The sequence below is a fragment of the Punctularia strigosozonata genome, assembly GCF_000264995.1.
Source record: "Punctularia strigosozonata HHB-11173 SS5 unplaced genomic scaffold PUNSTscaffold_7, whole genome shotgun sequence".
Taxonomy (NCBI): domain Eukaryota; kingdom Fungi; phylum Basidiomycota; class Agaricomycetes; order Corticiales; family Punctulariaceae; genus Punctularia; species Punctularia strigosozonata.
In genome coordinates this window covers 590,961-608,220 of record NW_006767439.1, presented here as the reverse complement: position 1 = coordinate 608,220, position 17,260 = coordinate 590,961, and the positions used below count along the sequence as shown (strand labels likewise).

At 55.9% G+C, this 17,260-nt stretch overlaps 5 protein-coding genes across 5 annotated transcripts; 3 read left to right on the top strand and 2 right to left on the bottom strand.

Moving 5' to 3' along the window:
• Positions 1-227: 227 nt before the first annotated feature.
• Positions 228-1,620, bottom strand: PUNSTDRAFT_134707 (uncharacterized protein; the record flags this gene model as incomplete). The annotated part of the gene is made up of 3 exons (XM_007384205.1): positions 228-1,229; positions 1,278-1,499; positions 1,564-1,620. 3 exons carry the CDS (start codon positions 1,618-1,620, stop codon positions 228-230), a joined length of 1,281 nt encoding a protein of 426 aa, XP_007384267.1.
• A 3,379-nt stretch (positions 1,621-4,999) lies between these two features.
• On the bottom strand, positions 5,000-8,164 carry PUNSTDRAFT_113870 (NAD(P)-binding protein; the record flags this gene model as incomplete). Its single annotated transcript, XM_007384204.1, has 5 exons — positions 5,000-5,014; positions 6,645-6,804; positions 7,168-7,415; positions 7,621-7,913; positions 8,083-8,164. 5 exons carry the CDS (start codon positions 8,162-8,164, stop codon positions 5,000-5,002), a joined length of 798 nt encoding a protein of 265 aa, XP_007384266.1.
• A 315-nt stretch (positions 8,165-8,479) lies between these two features.
• PUNSTDRAFT_87680 (GroES-like protein) lies at positions 8,480-10,346 on the top strand. The gene is made up of 3 exons (XM_007384203.1): positions 8,480-8,740; positions 8,806-9,097; positions 9,159-10,346. Exons 1-3 carry the CDS (start codon positions 8,599-8,601, stop codon positions 9,871-9,873), a joined length of 1,149 nt encoding a protein of 382 aa, XP_007384265.1. The 5' UTR covers positions 8,480-8,598; the 3' UTR covers positions 9,874-10,346.
• A 1,186-nt stretch (positions 10,347-11,532) lies between these two features.
• PUNSTDRAFT_134704 (sugar transporter STL1) lies at positions 11,533-13,577 on the top strand (the record flags this gene model as incomplete). Its single annotated transcript, XM_007384202.1, has 7 exons — positions 11,533-11,584; positions 11,659-11,796; positions 11,861-11,970; positions 12,025-12,691; positions 12,745-12,956; positions 13,014-13,126; positions 13,184-13,577. 7 exons carry the CDS (start codon positions 11,533-11,535, stop codon positions 13,575-13,577), a joined length of 1,686 nt encoding a protein of 561 aa, XP_007384264.1.
• A 1,154-nt stretch (positions 13,578-14,731) lies between these two features.
• On the top strand, positions 14,732-16,762 carry PUNSTDRAFT_134703 (general substrate transporter; the record flags this gene model as incomplete). Its single annotated transcript, XM_007384201.1, has 6 exons — positions 14,732-14,783; positions 14,845-14,951; positions 15,196-15,862; positions 15,914-16,142; positions 16,267-16,299; positions 16,357-16,762. 6 exons carry the CDS (start codon positions 14,732-14,734, stop codon positions 16,760-16,762), a joined length of 1,494 nt encoding a protein of 497 aa, XP_007384263.1.
• Positions 16,763-17,260: the final 498 nt, after the last annotated feature.

Here is a 17,260-nt window from a genome sequence, read left to right as displayed (position 1 = left end):
TGTTCTTCCATGCTATCTGTGATATTGTATGATTAAGGTCGAGATAGCCTCCTTCCAATATGGTATCGATTCATGTTGGCTCATGAATGCAGAGTATCAGTAACACAATGATTCAGACTATGTGGGGGAGGTACAGATACAACATATGAATTATAATGAGACTGGACGTATATCTGCTGGACGATTGCCATTATCGACGATCTGCTCTTTTCCAGAGAATCCAGCTACTAATCATACCAAGAGTTCTCATCATTGGTCTCCAGCGGACGTCCCTTCCTTGCGGCTTCATAGTACTCCTTTCCTTCAATGATTGCCGCCATCATGCTCGTGTCACGTTTGCCCGCCTTCCTCTTGGTTGAACGTTCGCCCGTTTCCTCGCCCTCACTCCCAGGTTGAACCCTGAACGCGTTCATATTTCGCCAGTTGCCACCCGTCTCCGGGCCGTACCGCTCGACCGCGATAAGGTAGCAAGAGCCGGTTTTGCGATGGCCATCGATACCGGTCAGGTGGCGCTTGAGCGAGTCCGCGCGGCGGAAGGCTTCCGAGCACCCCGGGCACACGAGTTGCGGCGCGTAGTGCGTGAGCCGATGCCGCTGGCAGTCTTGCGGCGTGCCCGAGCGATGGGTGCAGCCGTCGACGTTGCAGATCACAGCGGACTCGTGCCAGCCCTGACCGCGCTTCTTGCGCCGGAGTGGTGGGTCGGCCGCGGGCGACCATTCGGGGTTCGGAGCGGGAGTCCGCAGGTGGGTGGGTCGGACGAGGCGCTCGGTCTTGATAGGCGATTCTGAAGCAGCGTTGAACACAAGGTTGGAGATGGGCCTCAGGATGATTTTGAGGGGAGCATTGGATGAAGGTTTGGGGACCGGTTTCAGAGCGAATTTGGAGGCTGGTTTCGGGCCGGTAGGGAGGTCATTTTTAACGGTGGGCGCGACCGCGGACGTGATCCGCTGCTTGTACTTGCGCTTCGTAGCCTTATGAGCACCTTTGGGGGTGTTTGATGCGTTCTGAGCTCGAGCGTGCTTGCGCGTGAGTTTCGGCTTTATTCGCATTTTGTTCATACTTTTGGGTTTATTTTTGGGTGCAGACGAGGCGGATTCGGAAGCATTATGACCAGTAGTTTGTGCAGGTGCAATGATTTCCTCTAACTCTGAGTCAGAGTCAGATTCAAATGTGCTTCCGGGTTCAAGACGTGGGATCTCGCAGCTGAATGGACCCGGATCGGGATCTGGCTGCATATGATCAGGCAGCAACGTAGTAGACAACGAACGACGACTTACTGGAACCATGGAACCCGGCTCATACAATGAATTGATTTCTGCCGCCAGATCCGCGTCTCGAGACATTATACAGTCTTCATAGTCCAGGTATAGCTCCTGATACTCGATTTGTGCGCTCTGATCCGGCAAAGGCCCGCTTCCGAAGAGGGCATCGTCCATATAGACATCATGCGACTCGGCAGAACATGTTTGACTGATGTGGTCCGCAGCAATTACCCTGCCCTGTAAGATCAAATCATGAGCCGTAATCCAACCGTGATCGGGCCCAGCTAAGGATCAGACATACACGGTAGTTCGCCTGAAGATGGATATCTTCGGCAGCTGCTAGTACTAGACAATCCATGACGAACACGAGCGGGGTGAAGGACCGAAGTACACAGTGAGATGAGTCCGCTCAAACCAACCAGAGCCTGCACGAAAGCCACCAGGATTCACGATGATGGGGCACACGGCTTCCACATATAAAGAGCGCCGAGCCAGAGGGCCACCGCAACCTTGTGAACAATGGGGCCACGAGCGTAGCTATACGCATACGACTCGCAACGCACTGTCAAGGCCACGCAACGCAGTGTATACAGTCGTCATTTTCTGGTTTCTGATAACGGCCAGTATCACCACCGATCTCCTCTAGAACATCCCAAACCTCAACATCGAACCATTGCGCCACGAGTTTGTGAGGCATCGGTACCGGTTGCCAGCGCTAAGATAATAAGGACTTCCGTGTGCGCAGTAAGATGCTCAGAAGTAACAATGAGCATAAGCTGAGTGGTGAATCTCGCGTTGGGCTTTGCAAGGATGAAACACCTAACTTGGTAAAGCGTGATCGAGGAAATGACGTAATATTCAATGATCAATGCCCGCCCCGCGTATGCACATAGCCTTCAGCTTCAGCGCTTATTTCGTCAACATCGGCGCCACGAAGGAATGCCTGGTCATGACACGATGCCCCCGTCGGGATGCTGCATTCCACGCAAAGATGTTCCTCCGAGATATGCGCCTTTGGTGAGCCAATCTTTACCAACTTTTCCCGTTTCTCAACGTCGAACATCAGGTTTGCCAATATGGACGAGCCGAATCGATAGGGACACCTCCACCCACTCCCCGTGTCTAACCTTGCGGCAGGTTCACTCAATGGATATCCGGTGGCTCGTTCCTTCCGTTACTCACTTGGTTACGCGAACGACGATGCTTGGCATAACGACCCGCTGCCATCAGAGGGGAATAAGATGCCGCGTGTGCTGTATGTCTTTGTATATCCCCATCTCGAAGCTGTACATTTTCACATTGCTTTGAGCTATTGGGCCAGTGAGGAAGATAGCCACGATGTGTAGAAAATCACATCGCCTGACTACTATTGGGGCTAATGGCGCGTCCAAGAACAGAATGGATTGAAGTTTCAAATGGTACTTATGGTACGCTGCGGCCGTCATATCTCGAGGACATCATTGATGGTCATCTCCTCTCCTCAGTTTTACAGTCTTGCATTACGCGAGCCTGTCGGACAGGGGTCTATATTACTCGTTAAGATTACGAAGGTACGCCATATAAGTACTACTATATGTCACTGGCATATGTCTGGTATTGGTGGCTTGGCTACGATACAAAAACAGGTCATGCCCTGCCAATGTGACGCGCCTGAAAGGCTCTACGTTTAAGTAGGTCCTTCATATTAAGTACAATAATTCAATGAGCTCCGAGCATGTGAAGACGAGGGCGTGGAGGCGTGAGAATCTTTCCATCGTGACCTTCTCCTTCGACATCCATCATGCCACTTCGATCTCAAGAGTGAACGAATTCAGCAAAAGCCGTGATTCCGATAGCGGCGGCAACCAGTCGCGAGGGCAAAGCAAAGGCTGGACGATACTTTTTGGTCGCAGATCATTAGCACAAACCGAACCAGCACGGAATTCTGCTCGCATAAAATTGAATATCAACAACTCGGGCCCCAAGTGTTTCAACTGTGCACGCTCCTGCTTGATCGGCACGGAGGGGGTCAGCGAACGTGCCTGCTAGTCTCACGGAGGCTAAAACTGAATACTGCCCCCCCCCCCCCATGTTCTTTGCGGCCCTATCTTCGCCTGTCAACCTGGGTCATTCTCTCGCTATGTCAAGCCGGAGGTCGAACCTCGTTCAACGTGCGAGGCGGTAATCCATTCATTTGTCCTTACCTATAGGCCTTGTGACAGGTCCTACGCTGGATCTCTCATGGCCGCGTTCAATACCGGAACTAGGGGACTATCCCGCCGTGTACCTGAATGGTATGAGCCCATTGCCCTGAGCATCTGTGGCTGATAAACATACGCTCTGACCACCGCGAGCTAGATGTGTGCTTCTCTCGCTTGACTTGGAGACACTTTGCCCCAAGTTGTGCGAGGTTATCGCCAGCGCATTAGCATCGGTCATACCTCTTCGTCTATTTCAGCGGCGGCAGCGCTTGTGGATTCGAAGTAATTGAGGGGAATCCCTTCATTGTTGCGGCTGGAACTTGGCTGTAGCAAATCTTCGAAATGGCACCAAGTTGAACCGAGAGCACATACGCATGTTCTGATACCGCGTGCATTCGAGTGAGTCGGCTACACCCTCCCGTACTCCGTCAGCACCTGTGCGTCATTTATTCAACGAGCAAGCTTCGAGAATGCCGACGAAGGCACAGAGCGCACAGTTTCTCTCTGATGCGCCCCAAGCATCGACGTCAGAGTTGTCCATGGTTTTCACCGTCCTGTACACGCAGTGGGATCTAGGCCTTCCTCGTCGACGTCTATGAATACGAAGCCTTCATCGAACGGAAGTTTCTATCGAACGCCACCGGATGCTTCCGGAGCAGTGCGGCCTGCTCGTCAACTCGGCGTATCATGGAAAAGGTATGGAGCTCCTACGCTGCGTTTCGGATCATATACATTAATAGCTTTATGCATCGATAGCCCCGAACGGCCGCGACGAGGATAGAATTTTCCCGCCCGGTTTGCCTCGCCGCGGGACTCATCTTTCTCGGTACCGGGTTCCTCTGAGGACGCCGATTCTACCGTCGTATCGTGAGATGCCCTTAGGACTCTGGTACGTACACGGAGCATCGATGCAACCCAAAGTTCCGACGGCTATTACCAGCAGCGTCATTCAGGGTCACCATGCGATATTACATAACGGCGATCTTCATGTGCCACAGGCATGTATCTCGGGACGTTCAAGACGTCCGCACCACGGAAAGGCGATGTATGTAGTTGCTCGCCGAGGTGGTTCACGGCGTTCAACTATTCTTGTCGCAGGTGGATCTTCGGGTACCACATGCACTGTGCTCACTTCGCTCGGTTTGGTCGTTGTGGAACGAGTTGCCGGACGAGCACCAAGCTGGAATCCGCTTTACGTGCTGTTTACATATACCCGCTAGTCACGCGGGACGATAAGTTACGCCACGAAGGACGTTGCACACACGCCAGCCGTCTGTCGGATACGTCCTTGGCATCGACCGAGCAATACGACCGCGCTATCTCAGGCTATCTTGCCATTTCCCCTCCCGTATACCTTCGGACGTCTATCCGACCTCGAGCAGCGTTGTTCACGGCCGAACGTCCCACACACCCATCGCACATGTCTTCCGCGAAGCCACGTCCGAATCTTGCAGATGGACATCGTCCGTGGGGCTTTAACTCGGATCCTTCTGGCTAGTAGATTCCCCTCCTCTTGGGAGCATCGAGCAAAATTCCCCGCTTCCCCTCCCACTTTCATCACCCCATGGTCTTCTAACTTCCGCGTTGAATTGCCCGGTACCATGCGGCGGAGAGCATCCCTGTACGTGCCTCTGCCATCCTCATATCGGCCTCTTACCTCTATATCTCCGGTACATCCACACCACCATCGGGCGGATAACGCACCCTTATATCATGCGCCTACCCCAAAAAATCCTCAGGCCCAGGGTTCACCCTAGTCCGTCGGAAGCACGCCGGACCGTACTGCGAATGATTGTCGCCCCTTCCACCTTGGGCCGATCTTTTCATCATTTCAAGTGTCACTGTGCTCTCACCTTCCACCTGTGCGGGCCCTCAGGTTGGGCGATCTCGGATCGCCCGGTGCGCTCGGAGAAACCTGTGCGCAACCGCGGCTCGGATAACCGGGCCACTCGTCGTTGCGTTCGAGTTCTGAGCGGACGTCATCGCTGTATCATCTCTCGCTTCTCTTGCGCTGTTGCGTATGAGGGTGCGCGAGCTGGAACAGGTCTATGAGCTGAAATTGTGAACGTGGACGCGAAAGAACCATGTCCGATCCTTCCTTCGGATTATGAGCACATGAGCCAATACTCGCCCATGATTTGACCATGGTAGGGTACGACCGGTAGCTGATCCGGAAGAGGCACCGGACGTGTAAACGCGCACCACCGGGCGGGCCGCTCGATGGATTCCTGTTTATCTATCGTCTCGGACGAATGGCAGGCCCATGCAGGTACCGCGGTCTGGACTCGGTATGTCCGCGTCCGATACGCCTGCCTTATCACGACACAGCGAATAAGGGACAATTGGGGGCCGGCGGTGGATATGGATGCATGCCAGGGGGACCCTCCGGCCGGCTCGTTCGGGACGATCTCTCGAGGTGGCGATACGATCAATTCTCAAACTTAGAAATGATGACCAACAACGTCGCAGCGGTCTGGCGTGTTGCAGTAACATCTTACACCTTACATCGCATCTCAATTCGTGATCGTTACGTATATCTGTGAGACGTCGAGCCAAGGTGGCAAAACACGAGCCATTCGATCAGTCCGGTCCGGCGTTTAACTTTCCCGTCCTGCTTTTGGATGAGGCCGAGCTCGCGTGCATCCGACCTCGCCTCAACGCAGTACCGCTGTTGGAGTTCTCACCTCACCTTGAAATATTGCTTCGAGGCTTCGGATTCGATTGAGTCCCGCCGGAGTCTCCGGTGTCTGCAGGCCGCACGTTTGGGGAACACTGAATGAGACGATCGCTGATGAACGGACTCGAACACATCTCAGACGGCGCGTTCCCAGCGTATCAGCGGAACAAGAGTTGGTCCACGGTCTTTTAATGTTACATCGTGCCCGACTTGGACTTGTACGACTTCTTTTTGACTTCGCGAGAAGGGACGAGTTACGTGAGTGGGGGACGGACGGGCCGACCATCATTGACTCTACGGCAGGATGGCAGGGAGATTGCCGCTGGCGTTGTGCGGAACGTCCCCAAGTGGTCTTCTAAGCTTTCAATACTCGGATCCGCATCGGGTGGCATGGTCCATCCGCGCCCTTGACCTTTACCGGCCCATCCAACCCTGACCGCACCGGAACACAGAAACAGGGAGAGGAAGAAGGAAGGCGAGGTCAGCAGACGACCACGATGTGTGGAGAAGAGGAGAGCGACGTACTCCATCGACGAGGAGTAGCTCTCCGCATACGTATTGGCTCGCGTCGCTCGCGAGGAACACCACAGGTCCGGCGAAATCTTTGGGCTCTCCCCACCTGCCGGCGGGGATACGCTCGGAAATCTGGCGCAGGCGGACCGGGTCCGCGAGCAGCTTCTCGTTCCTGGAGACACGGGAAGAAATTCGTAGGTCAGGACACGAATAGGTCGACGAAATCAAAGGCAAAGGGTTATCTCGAGAGATTGAAAGAGATAGCGCGGGAGAAGATGAGGGCAGGGAGGAGAGGACGAGAAGAAGTTTGGCCGAAAAAGTGGGGTGAGAAGTGCGGCGGCGCGGATTGATATCGTGGTCAACTTTGGCGCCTGGGCGTGCAGCGTGCGGTGCGGCCCGTGGACCGTTGGGCCTCTTGTGCCGTGCCGCGAAACGGCGAGGGATCGCGGAGTGCGGAAAGTGCGAGCCCGGGCGACGGCGCCAGCTCCGGGATCGTAGGGCAGGAAGGTATTTGTGCGACGGTGCGGAGACTTACATATCGGTCGCGATGTAGCCCGGGGCGATGCCGTTCACCTGGACGTTGTGCTGGCTCCACTCGTTGGAGAGGGCTTTGGTGAGCTGGCCGAGGGCGCCTTTGGCGGCGGCGTAGGCGGGCACGGTGAGGCCGCCCTGGAAGGTGAGCAGCGAGCAGAAGTTGATGATCTTGCCCCGCCGGCGTGGGACCATGTGTCGGCCGGCAGATTGGGCGAGGAGCCAGGCGGATTTGAGGTTAACGTTGAGAACCTAGAACGCCCCCGGGGCCAATTGAAATCAGCGAACGCACGCGGGGAGGCCAAAGATAGACGGGCGTGGGCGGGTGCAAGGTAAGTTTGCGAAAGCGTTATCAGATGTCCAGAGGCGTTATGTTATGACGCTCCGTTTGCGAAGGAGAAGCGGCACGGCCCATAATGAATGGCGGATGAATGTGGGGACAGGGGGTACCACTCACGTCGTCCCAGTCTTGCTCGGGGAAGTCGACTGCCGGCGATCGCCGCTGGATGCCCGCGCAATTGACGAGGACGTGGATTTCTCCGCCCACAGCGGCCAGGGCCTTGTCGAAGAGAGTCTTGACGGCGTCGAGGTCGCCGAGGTCGCAGTGGACGAGCTGGACGGGGGCGCCGAGGGCCTTGATGGCGCGGAAGGTGTCGAGGTTCTCCTCGGCTCCTGGGCTCGGGGCGCGCTGGACGAGGCAGATCGACGCGCCTGCCTCTGCGAGGGCAATCGCGCACGCCGCTCCAATGCCTCGAGGCGCGGAGCGGGGAGCGCGAAGACGAAGAAGGCAATGGGGCGCAGATCAGCACGTGCGGGGTGGGCGCGCGAGGCGGATAAAGACGATATTATATTGGGAGAGGCAAGAGGATGAGCGCTTTCGGTCGCGGAACGTCGCACGAGGCGGCTTCTCGTAACGCACCTCGCGTCGCGCCGGTGACGAGGCAGGTCCGGCCCTGCAGGGAGAACAACCGGGGTGCGGGCTGGGCGGGCGTCTTGTCCATTCCGTTCCTCGCTATGTAAAACAACAGCAGGGGGGTCTGCAATGGAGGGCGATCATGGCCCCGGTATATATCGGCGGTGCGGGCGTGCTGACGATAATTGACGTTGGGGGGTCGATAAGATCTGGCCCGGCTGGCGGTCGCGGACGTAAGGCCTCGCTGCTGTCCGGTACGAGGGCCCGAGCGAAGGGGGCGCGCGCGGTGCGGATGCCCACGACGCTGGACCCAGGCCGCGCGCAGACGGAGCGCAGAATCGCCCAGGGTTCTCCCTCTCCTGATGGAAGCCGCCGGTCACGGGGCGATCCCCCTCGGACGCCCGGTCCGGCCGACGCCCCTCTCTGTCCGACTTCTTTGGCCTCCAGCCCGACCATGCAGAATATAAAAGCCAGCCCGGCCCTCGAGGCGGCTCCACCGTACGCAAAACTCTGTCCTACAACATGTCGTCCACCACCACCACCCAAACCGCCGCCGTCCTCCACGGCCCCAGGGACCTCCGCCTCGAGCAGCGCACCGTCTGGCCGCCGAAGCACGACGAGGCCCAGGTCGAGATTCTCTCCACCGGGCTCTGCGGCAGCGATCGTGAGCAGCCTCGTCGTGTATATCTCTATCCAGCACGGATATGCTAACGCGACCCGCCCCCGCAGTCCACTACTACCTCCACGGCCGCAACGGCGACTTTGCGCTACAGGCGCCCCTCGTCCTCGGCCATGAAGCAGCGGGCGTCGTCACCGCTGTCGGTGCAGGTGTCCGACACCTCGTCCCCGGCCAACGCGTCGCGATAGAGGCCGGCATCATGTGCAACCAATGCAACTACTGCGGCTCAGGCCGATACAACCTCTGCAAGGGCCTCCGCTTCTGCAGCAGCGCCAAGACCTTCCCCCACCTCGACGGCACCCTCCAAAACCGAATGAACCACCCCGCACACGTCCTCCACCCGTGAGCCAACGCAATATTCACCTCCTGCTCACGACGCATGCTGACGTAAGCTATCCTCTAGATTACCAGACAACTGCACGTTCGAGCAAGCCGCCCTCGCCGAGCCTCTCTCAGTCCTCCTACACGCCTCCTCCCGCGCCGACCTTCAAAAAGGTCAAAGCGTCCTCGTCCTCGGCGTCGGCGCCATCGGCCTCCTCGCCTGCGCCGTCGCATCCTCCCTCGGCGCCTCCCGCGTCGTCGCCGTCGACATCAACGACGCCCGGCTCGCCTTCGCCAAAACCGAAGGCTTCGCGCAGGACACCTACTGCCTCCCCATGGGTGACCGGCCGAAGACCGCCGACGAAGGGCTCGCGCGGAGCAAAGCCAACGCCGAGGCCGCGATGGCGCATTTCAAGCAGCCGGACGGGTTCGACGTCGTGTTCGAGTGCACGGGCGCGGAGCCGTGCATCCAGATGGCCGTCCACGCCGCCGCGACGGGTGGGAAGGTCATGCTCGTCGGCATGGGCGCCCGGACCGTCACGCTCCCCATCGCGGCCGCCGCGACGCGCGAGGTCGACATCCGGGGCTCGTTCCGGTACGCGAACACGTACCCGACCGCGCTCGCGCTGCTCGCGAGCGGCAAGCTCGCGAACGTCGACAAGCTCGTCACGCACCGCTTTGCGCTCGAGCGCACGCCGGAGGCGTTTGAGTTGCTCGCGCGCGGGAAGGACGAATCGGGCAGGATGGTGCTCAAGATTATGGTTGGCCCCGGCGAGGCCCAGGCCGCGCGGCGATGAAGCGACGTCTCGGCTATCTGTCTTGCCCTCCGGACTTCGAATTCCGGGCCCGTTCCCGCTTTCGACGCCGAAAACCCTACCTTCCCCTTGACAGGGGTGTGCACGCTGTTCATTCTCATAGACGCGGGGCGATACCGGCACTATCGCCCTCCCCTTCATCACGAACGCGACGAACGTCGCACGGACTCGGCCGGACTTCTAGGGCTCTTTGTCCCTCGATCGTCGGCCTGTTTAACATACCATTCACACCAAAATGACCTCCAGCCCCACCCACCCTCTTCAATCTTACGTTTTCAATCTTTAGGCTTTAGGCTATCTCATCGGGCAATTGTATACCACCATATCATTCAGTGTTGTAGTAAAAACGTTAACGGCATGCATACACACACCATCCATTTACCCCCGCTTCATCTCTTTTTGCAATACCACTTCTTGTGCATATGTAGTGCATATATGCATCGGGAACATAGACTTTATCTCATCTCCGGGCGCCATTGCGAGCGATAGAGGGCTACCGATACCGTAGATAAGGGCTGCCTTTCAGCGCTGGAGGTGCTTTATGAAATGCTGCATGAAGTCGCGCGCGCTATCGCGGTACGCCGGTTTATCGCGACGCAGTTGTCAGTACTCTGTCCGTACTTACCTCTCGCTTATCTACGTTGTTGGCGTCGAGTTCCGGTGCTTTGCAATCGGCGTATATATTTAGCACATACTGTTAAGCATGTGGCGTTGAAGCTGTCAACGACGTTTCATATTGGTATGAGGCGCCTGTGCATATGCTTAGGGCGCAGCTTGATGGGGAACTTCGAACTTATCTTCTCGGAGGACTGGGTGGAAAATATGGGCACAATTTGCATGTGGATGTTCGGTCGGGCTCGGGGACCAACTTTTTGTCAAGCTCGAGCACTGAAGAAGCACTGACGGAACACTGAACTACGCCAAACAGCCAGCGTTCGCCACGAGGTTCCTCGCCGCTCGTCACCTTCTTCTGTGCAGTGCTTATGCTGAACCATTTCTGCTTGCAATCGCTCTCGATCGCCGGATTGCGGTTAGCTAGGAGGAATATGCATCGTCTTCTCCTTCCATTGCCGCCGTATCTACGACCCGCCGGCGGGACCCGGCTTCACAATTAGAGCCCAACGGTTGCCAGATCTAACAACACCAAGCGACGAAACTTTGAGCCGTCCATTCTGCACTCCACGGGCTGCCCTGAGGTGAATGGAGCCTTCGCGAACGGAGCTATGAACGTTGGAACTGCTCTTTGAACGCGGTTGGCGCACCCGCAGACGTCGGAGCATCCCCGTTCACCTGACAGCAAGTTCCCAGATGCGAAGGTGAAGATACCAACGTATCATGCACTCCCGCCGAGCCAGGCGGACTCATGATCCAGAAAAGAAGGGTGTTTGGATATACGCATGCCGTCTGAAAATGAGGTCATGGCATTGCCGAAGGCAACGGGTGCTTCGAAGAACGCAGAGTGGACATCCCGTGGGTTCGGCCCTCAAGGGTGGTCCGTATGTATACATGCAAATGGTCTCATCTGTCTCCCGGAGAGCCACTCTGTTGTTGTCAACGAACTCCGCACTGGATCCATTCCTTGTCGCTCGTTTGACGAAGGGTCCCAAATATTTCGGGCTGAGCGGCACATCGCTGTCACGCATGATCGGATTTGCGGCTGGCTCTGGCTTTTTGCTTTTTGGGTACGATCAAGGTGAGTTCAGCCGCCACAATCCGTACGTGTGAAGTGCAAGGTTTAGACTGACATGCGCGTATCCGCTGTTCCAGGTGTCATGGGTGCTCTGTTGACCCTGCCAAGCTTTGTGGAAGTGTTTCCTCAGATCAACACCAACAGAAATGCGGAGGCTAGCTCGGGCACCTCGCACGAATCTACCCTTCAAGGTGTTGCGATCGGGCTTTACGAGAGTGAACATCTACTGGTTTGTGCGCAGATTTGCGATCTGACCTGTGTTGCCGTCTTCCATCTCAGTCGGATGCTTGATTGGGGCTCTGTCCTGCTTGTGGTTAGGAGACCTCTTAGGTCGACGTGCGATCATATGGATCGGCACCTTTTGGATGATTGCTGGCGCAATAATACAGGTGAGCCCTCTCTCCGTTCCGACCAAAGAACATATCCTCAACAACTCTGCATAGGCTTCTTCGTTTTCGTTGGGCCAGCTGATTGCTGGGCGCATCGTGTGTGGTATCGGCAATGGAATGCATACTGCAACTATTCCCATGTGGCAAAGTGAATGCTCACCACCCCATAAACGTGGCATGCTGGTCATGATCGAAGGCCTTCTCATCACTGGTGGAATATGCATGGCATACTGGATAGACTTCGCCTTCTTCTGGTTAGACCCCGTCTCCCAGCACACGACCTTCGAACTCAATGACTTCCCACATCGCTCGGCATCCTGGCGGGTACCCATCGCTTTCCAAATACTCCTCTGCATCCCGACCTTTATCACCATCTGGATGCCCGAGTCACCTCGGTGGCTTATGCTCAAAGGACGCGAAGAGGAAGCTCGTCGCGTTATGGCATCCCTTGACGAGCTGCCACTGGATGATCCGGAGATTGACCTTAAGATTCAGGAGATCAGAGAATCGCTTGCCCTTGCGCAGGGTATAGGCGTGATAGATCTATTCAGGCAGGGGAAAGAGAAAAACTTCCATCGTATGGCCCTCGGTTTCGTGAATCAGATGTTCCAGCAAATATCTGGCATCAACCTCATCACGTACTACGCCGCTACTATTTACGAGAATAATATCGGCATGTCCCCGCTCGTATCTCGCATTGTTGCTGCGTGCAACGGGACCGGTACGTTCTTCAGCCTGTCTTGACAAATCATCGGTCTCTGACCGCACCCCAAGAATACTTCCTCGCTTCATTCATCGCCATCTGGACAATCGAGCGTTTCGGACGCAGAAAATTGATGCTGTTTGGCGCCGCCGGTCAAAGCATGTGCATGGTCATCCTTGCCGTATGCACGTCGCCTGCAGCGCTCAAGCCTGAGGGCGGAGACCCGCGGAACCCAGCTACTCATCACGGCCCTGCCTTTGCAGCTGCTGTCTTCCTGTTCATCGTGAGATCATAATTATATCTTTCCCAGGCGAATTGCTCATGTTTCGTGCAACCCCAGTTCAACACGTTCTTTGCTGTTGGATGGCTGGGGATGACCTGGCTATATCCCGCGGAAATCACGCCTCTGTCCATTCGCGCCGCTGCTAATGGAGTCAGCACGGCTGCCAACTGGTAAGGGATACATGGACGCTTATCCTGCGCCCTCATCACTGACGATCCCACTGACAGGATATTCAACTTCGTCATCGTACTCATCACGCCCATCGCCTTCGCTACCATATTCAACAAGACCTACATCATATTCGCGGTCATCAACGCTGCGATGTTCGTCTCGAGCTACTACATCTTCCCCGAAACCGCGGGGCGCTCGCTCGAAGAGATGTCCGCCATCTTCGAGCATGCCAGCGTTTGGAACCCGTACGACGTCGTCAGAATCGAGAAGAGGACGCCCCGGCGGTACGATACGAAGGGCCGACTGCTCGGCCGGAACGAGAGATTGGACGAGGAGGAAAGCGCCGACAGGAGCGACGAGGTACAAGAGAAAAGCGGATCAATCAAGCATTTGGAGCAAAGCCATCGCTCCGGAGTCAACGCTTCCGATGAGAGCACGCCGAACATTTGAAATGTTGTTGTTAGTGGCCTCGTTTTTCGTGACTGAGATCACAGGAGAATAGCGACGTCAGAGCCTTGCCGATGCGCAGGTGTAGTGAACCTGTCGTGCACACACTCATCGAACGTTATTGAGACGACTGAGACATAGCACCATGCGAACTAGCAGATATCGACGTGCATCTAAATCCGTGTCGTACTGTGAGTTCGAACTTCGGCATGAGTGCTATCAAGTGAACGTCGCCTTTATCCTCTCGATATCGTCGGCAACCAGCGGCAACTCAATCCTCGCTCGCTTGATTTTGCCCGGTGGTGTTCAACAACGGCCTGAAGTCAACCGAGGACGATCCTGATTCAGGCACGACGGCGATGACGCACTTAGTGCCAGCTCAGCTCGCACTGACGCGACGGACACCGACGTTGAACATTGAATGGCCCCCGGCGAAAAAAAATCGAGGTCTTGCCTTGATCTTGACCGGGTATTAGTTCGTTGTCCTCAACGCTTGCAATTGAGCCAGCTGGTGGCCTCGCGTAGCAATCTATTGCAATGTCCCTGTTTCCATCCCCGATGACACCCTCGAAGGTTTGATAAACCCTGGTCGACCGGCACCAGCTTCGTGGTCCTTCCGTTGGAGCGACAACACAGGCAGGGTATCGGTTCACCACTCGCTGAAACCCTTTTGCCGTCTGCACTCGCCGCCCACGTCTCGCTTGAGCGGTCTGATATCTGGGTATAGAGCTGCGTAGAGCCGTCAAGAAACAGATGAACTCGAATGCCGGTACCCTGCTTTGTATGCTGGGATATCTCATCCATCTGACACAGATACGCGAGATGTCGATATGCCAGGAACATGCATTCGACTGGCTCAGACCAGCTTCTTCTCCCTCCTGAGCGCTAAAGAAGGGGACCGCTTTTGCGTCCGCGCGCCTCCTGAAAATGAGGTCACCTCAATGCCGAAGGAATAGGGTGCTTCGAGGGACGCAAAACGACTGCTTTGTAGATTCGGGGCGCAAGAGTCGTTGGTAGATATACATACGGAGGATCTCCATTGTCTCCCCGACATCCACCCATCACCACCACCACCCCGCCCGCGATCCAGAATGGGCATGTTCTCAGGATGCGCCGGTCCGACATACTTTGGACTCAGTGGCCACTCTCTCTCCCGTATGATTGGCTTCGCTGCTGGTTCTGGCTTCTTGCTCTTCGGTTACGACCAAGGTTAGTAGTCATGCCGTGATCCAAGCGTATGAACGATAGACTAACAGCATATGTTCGTCAGGCGTCATGAGCGGCCTCTTGACACTTCCGAGTCTTGTACAAGTCTTCCCGCAAATTGATACGACTAGCTCGGAGACCTCCAAGGCGTTGCGATCGGTCTTTACGAGAGTACGTAGCCGCAAATCTGCCTGCGAGCTGAATGTTCAACGCGGTTCTATGTTTTTTTTTTTTTGTTTTTTTTTGTTTCAGTCGCCTGCTTGATCGGTGCACTCTCATGCATGTAGTTGGGCGACCTCCTCGGTCGACGAGCCATAATATGGATCGGCACGTGTTGGATGATCTCTGGTGCCATCATACAGGCAAGTACTGCTCCATCTGGCATGTCGTGACGCACTGACATTCGTTTCGATAGGCTTCTTCGTTTTCCTTAGGGCAGCTGATCGCTGGTCGTATCATCACCGGTGTCGGTAACGGCATGCATATGGCGACCATCCCGATGTGGCAAAGTGAGTGCTCGCCTCCCCACAAACGCGGCATGCTGGTCATGGTCGAAGGCCTTCTTATTTCAGGCGGCATTTGCTTGGCGTACTGGATAGACTTTGCCTTCTTCTGGGTGGACCCTGTCTCCAGTCACACAACATACGACCTTAATGACTACCCGCATCGTTCGGCATCTTGGCGGGCCCCCATCGCGTTCCAGGTCCTCCTCTGCCTCCCTACTTTGATCACCAACCACATGCCCGAATCTCCGCGATGGCTTATGCTCAAGGATCGTGAAGACGAAGGGCGGCGGGTCATGGCTTCCCTTGACGAGCTGCCGCTGGACGATCCCGAGATCGATTTCAAGATGCAGGAGATCCGGAAGTCCCTCGTCCTTGCACAGGGCGGCGGACTGAAGGATATTTTCAAGCAGGGCAAAGAGAAGAATTTCCACCGCATGGCCCTCGGGTTCGTCAATCAGATGTTCCAGCAAATCTCCGGCATCAACCTCATCACATATTACGCCGCTACCATCTATGAAACAAAGATTGGGATGTCGCCGCTCATTTCCCGCATCGTCGCTGCATGTAATGGAACTGGTACGCTCTCTACAGCTACTCAGCAGTGACTCGATTCTAGCGATGTAACAGGGTCCTTCCTCGCTTCTTTCATGGCCCTTTGGACCATCGAGCGATTTGGGCGCAGGAAGCTGATGCTGATCGGCGCGGCGGGTCAATGCTTGTGCATGATCGTACTTGCTATTTGCACCTCGCCCGCTGCACTCCAACCGGAGGGAGGCAATCCACAAAATCCAGCGGCCAACCACGGGCCTGCCTACGTGGCTGCCTTTATCTTGTTCTTCGAGAGTTTCAACGCGCTGTTACGGACTACCTTCGCTAATATCACGGGATTTCACTCTAGTTCAACACCTTTTTCGCTATCGCATGGCTCGGGATGGCCTGGTTATACCCCGCAGAGATTACTCATCTGCCTACTCGCGCAGCCGCGAACGGCATCGGCGCGCAATCGCTAACTGGTAAGCGCGCAAATGTTCCTTCAATGATCCTCATCTCTCACCTCACTATCTTATTAGGATCTTTAACTTCATCATCGTCGTCATTACTCCCATCCCCTTCGCCAACATATTCTATAAGACCTACATCATCTTTGCCGTCATCGACGCCGCGATCACGGTGACGACCTACTACATCTTCCCCGAAACCGCCACCCGGTCGCTGGAGGAGATGTCAGAAATCTTCGAGCACGCCAGCGTCTGGAACCCGTACGACGTTGTCCAGATCGAAAGGCGGACGCCGCGCCGGTATGACGCCGACGGCTGCCTTCTCGCCCGACGGGCTAGTTCCCCGTCGGACGAGGAGAGCTCGGCCCGGAGCTATGAAGTGCGGGAGAAAACGAGGTCGTTGAAGGTTCTTGAACGAAGCGGTAGCCGCGACGGAACCGAATCGTTCGACGCTTCGGAGACAACGTCGAACATCTGATGGATTGCAACAACGCTCCTTAATTTTATTCCTCCGGACGATCAGGCGGGTTTGATCAGCGCCGGGCTGTTCACACTCGCCGCTTTGCTTGCCATCGCATACTCGGCTGTAGTCTTTGTCTACCGCTCCATCAAACTACGACGGCGAGAAGCTGACGGCTTGTACTACGACAAGTATGGCCCGACGATCTTGTGCTTTGTTCTGTTGGCGGCGCTGGCGACGAACGTTGGCTTGAGGGTAGCTCAGATGTGATCACTTACACGGACTGGAATGCACTCCTTTCATTTTTCATGCTCTTAATCGGGTTTACTCCGTACTCAACGACTCAGTTCAATAATTATGCACCTGTTGATTACTGGTACATTACGCAGACGGCGGTCCATGTCGCACATGTTTGGTCCCCTCCTTCTCCCTGTTGGCACCCTGTTATTCTACTGTTCTGAGGGGTAAGTTTGCAAGATGTTCGTGCTTGCAATGACCCGTCCAATCAGTGAGGAT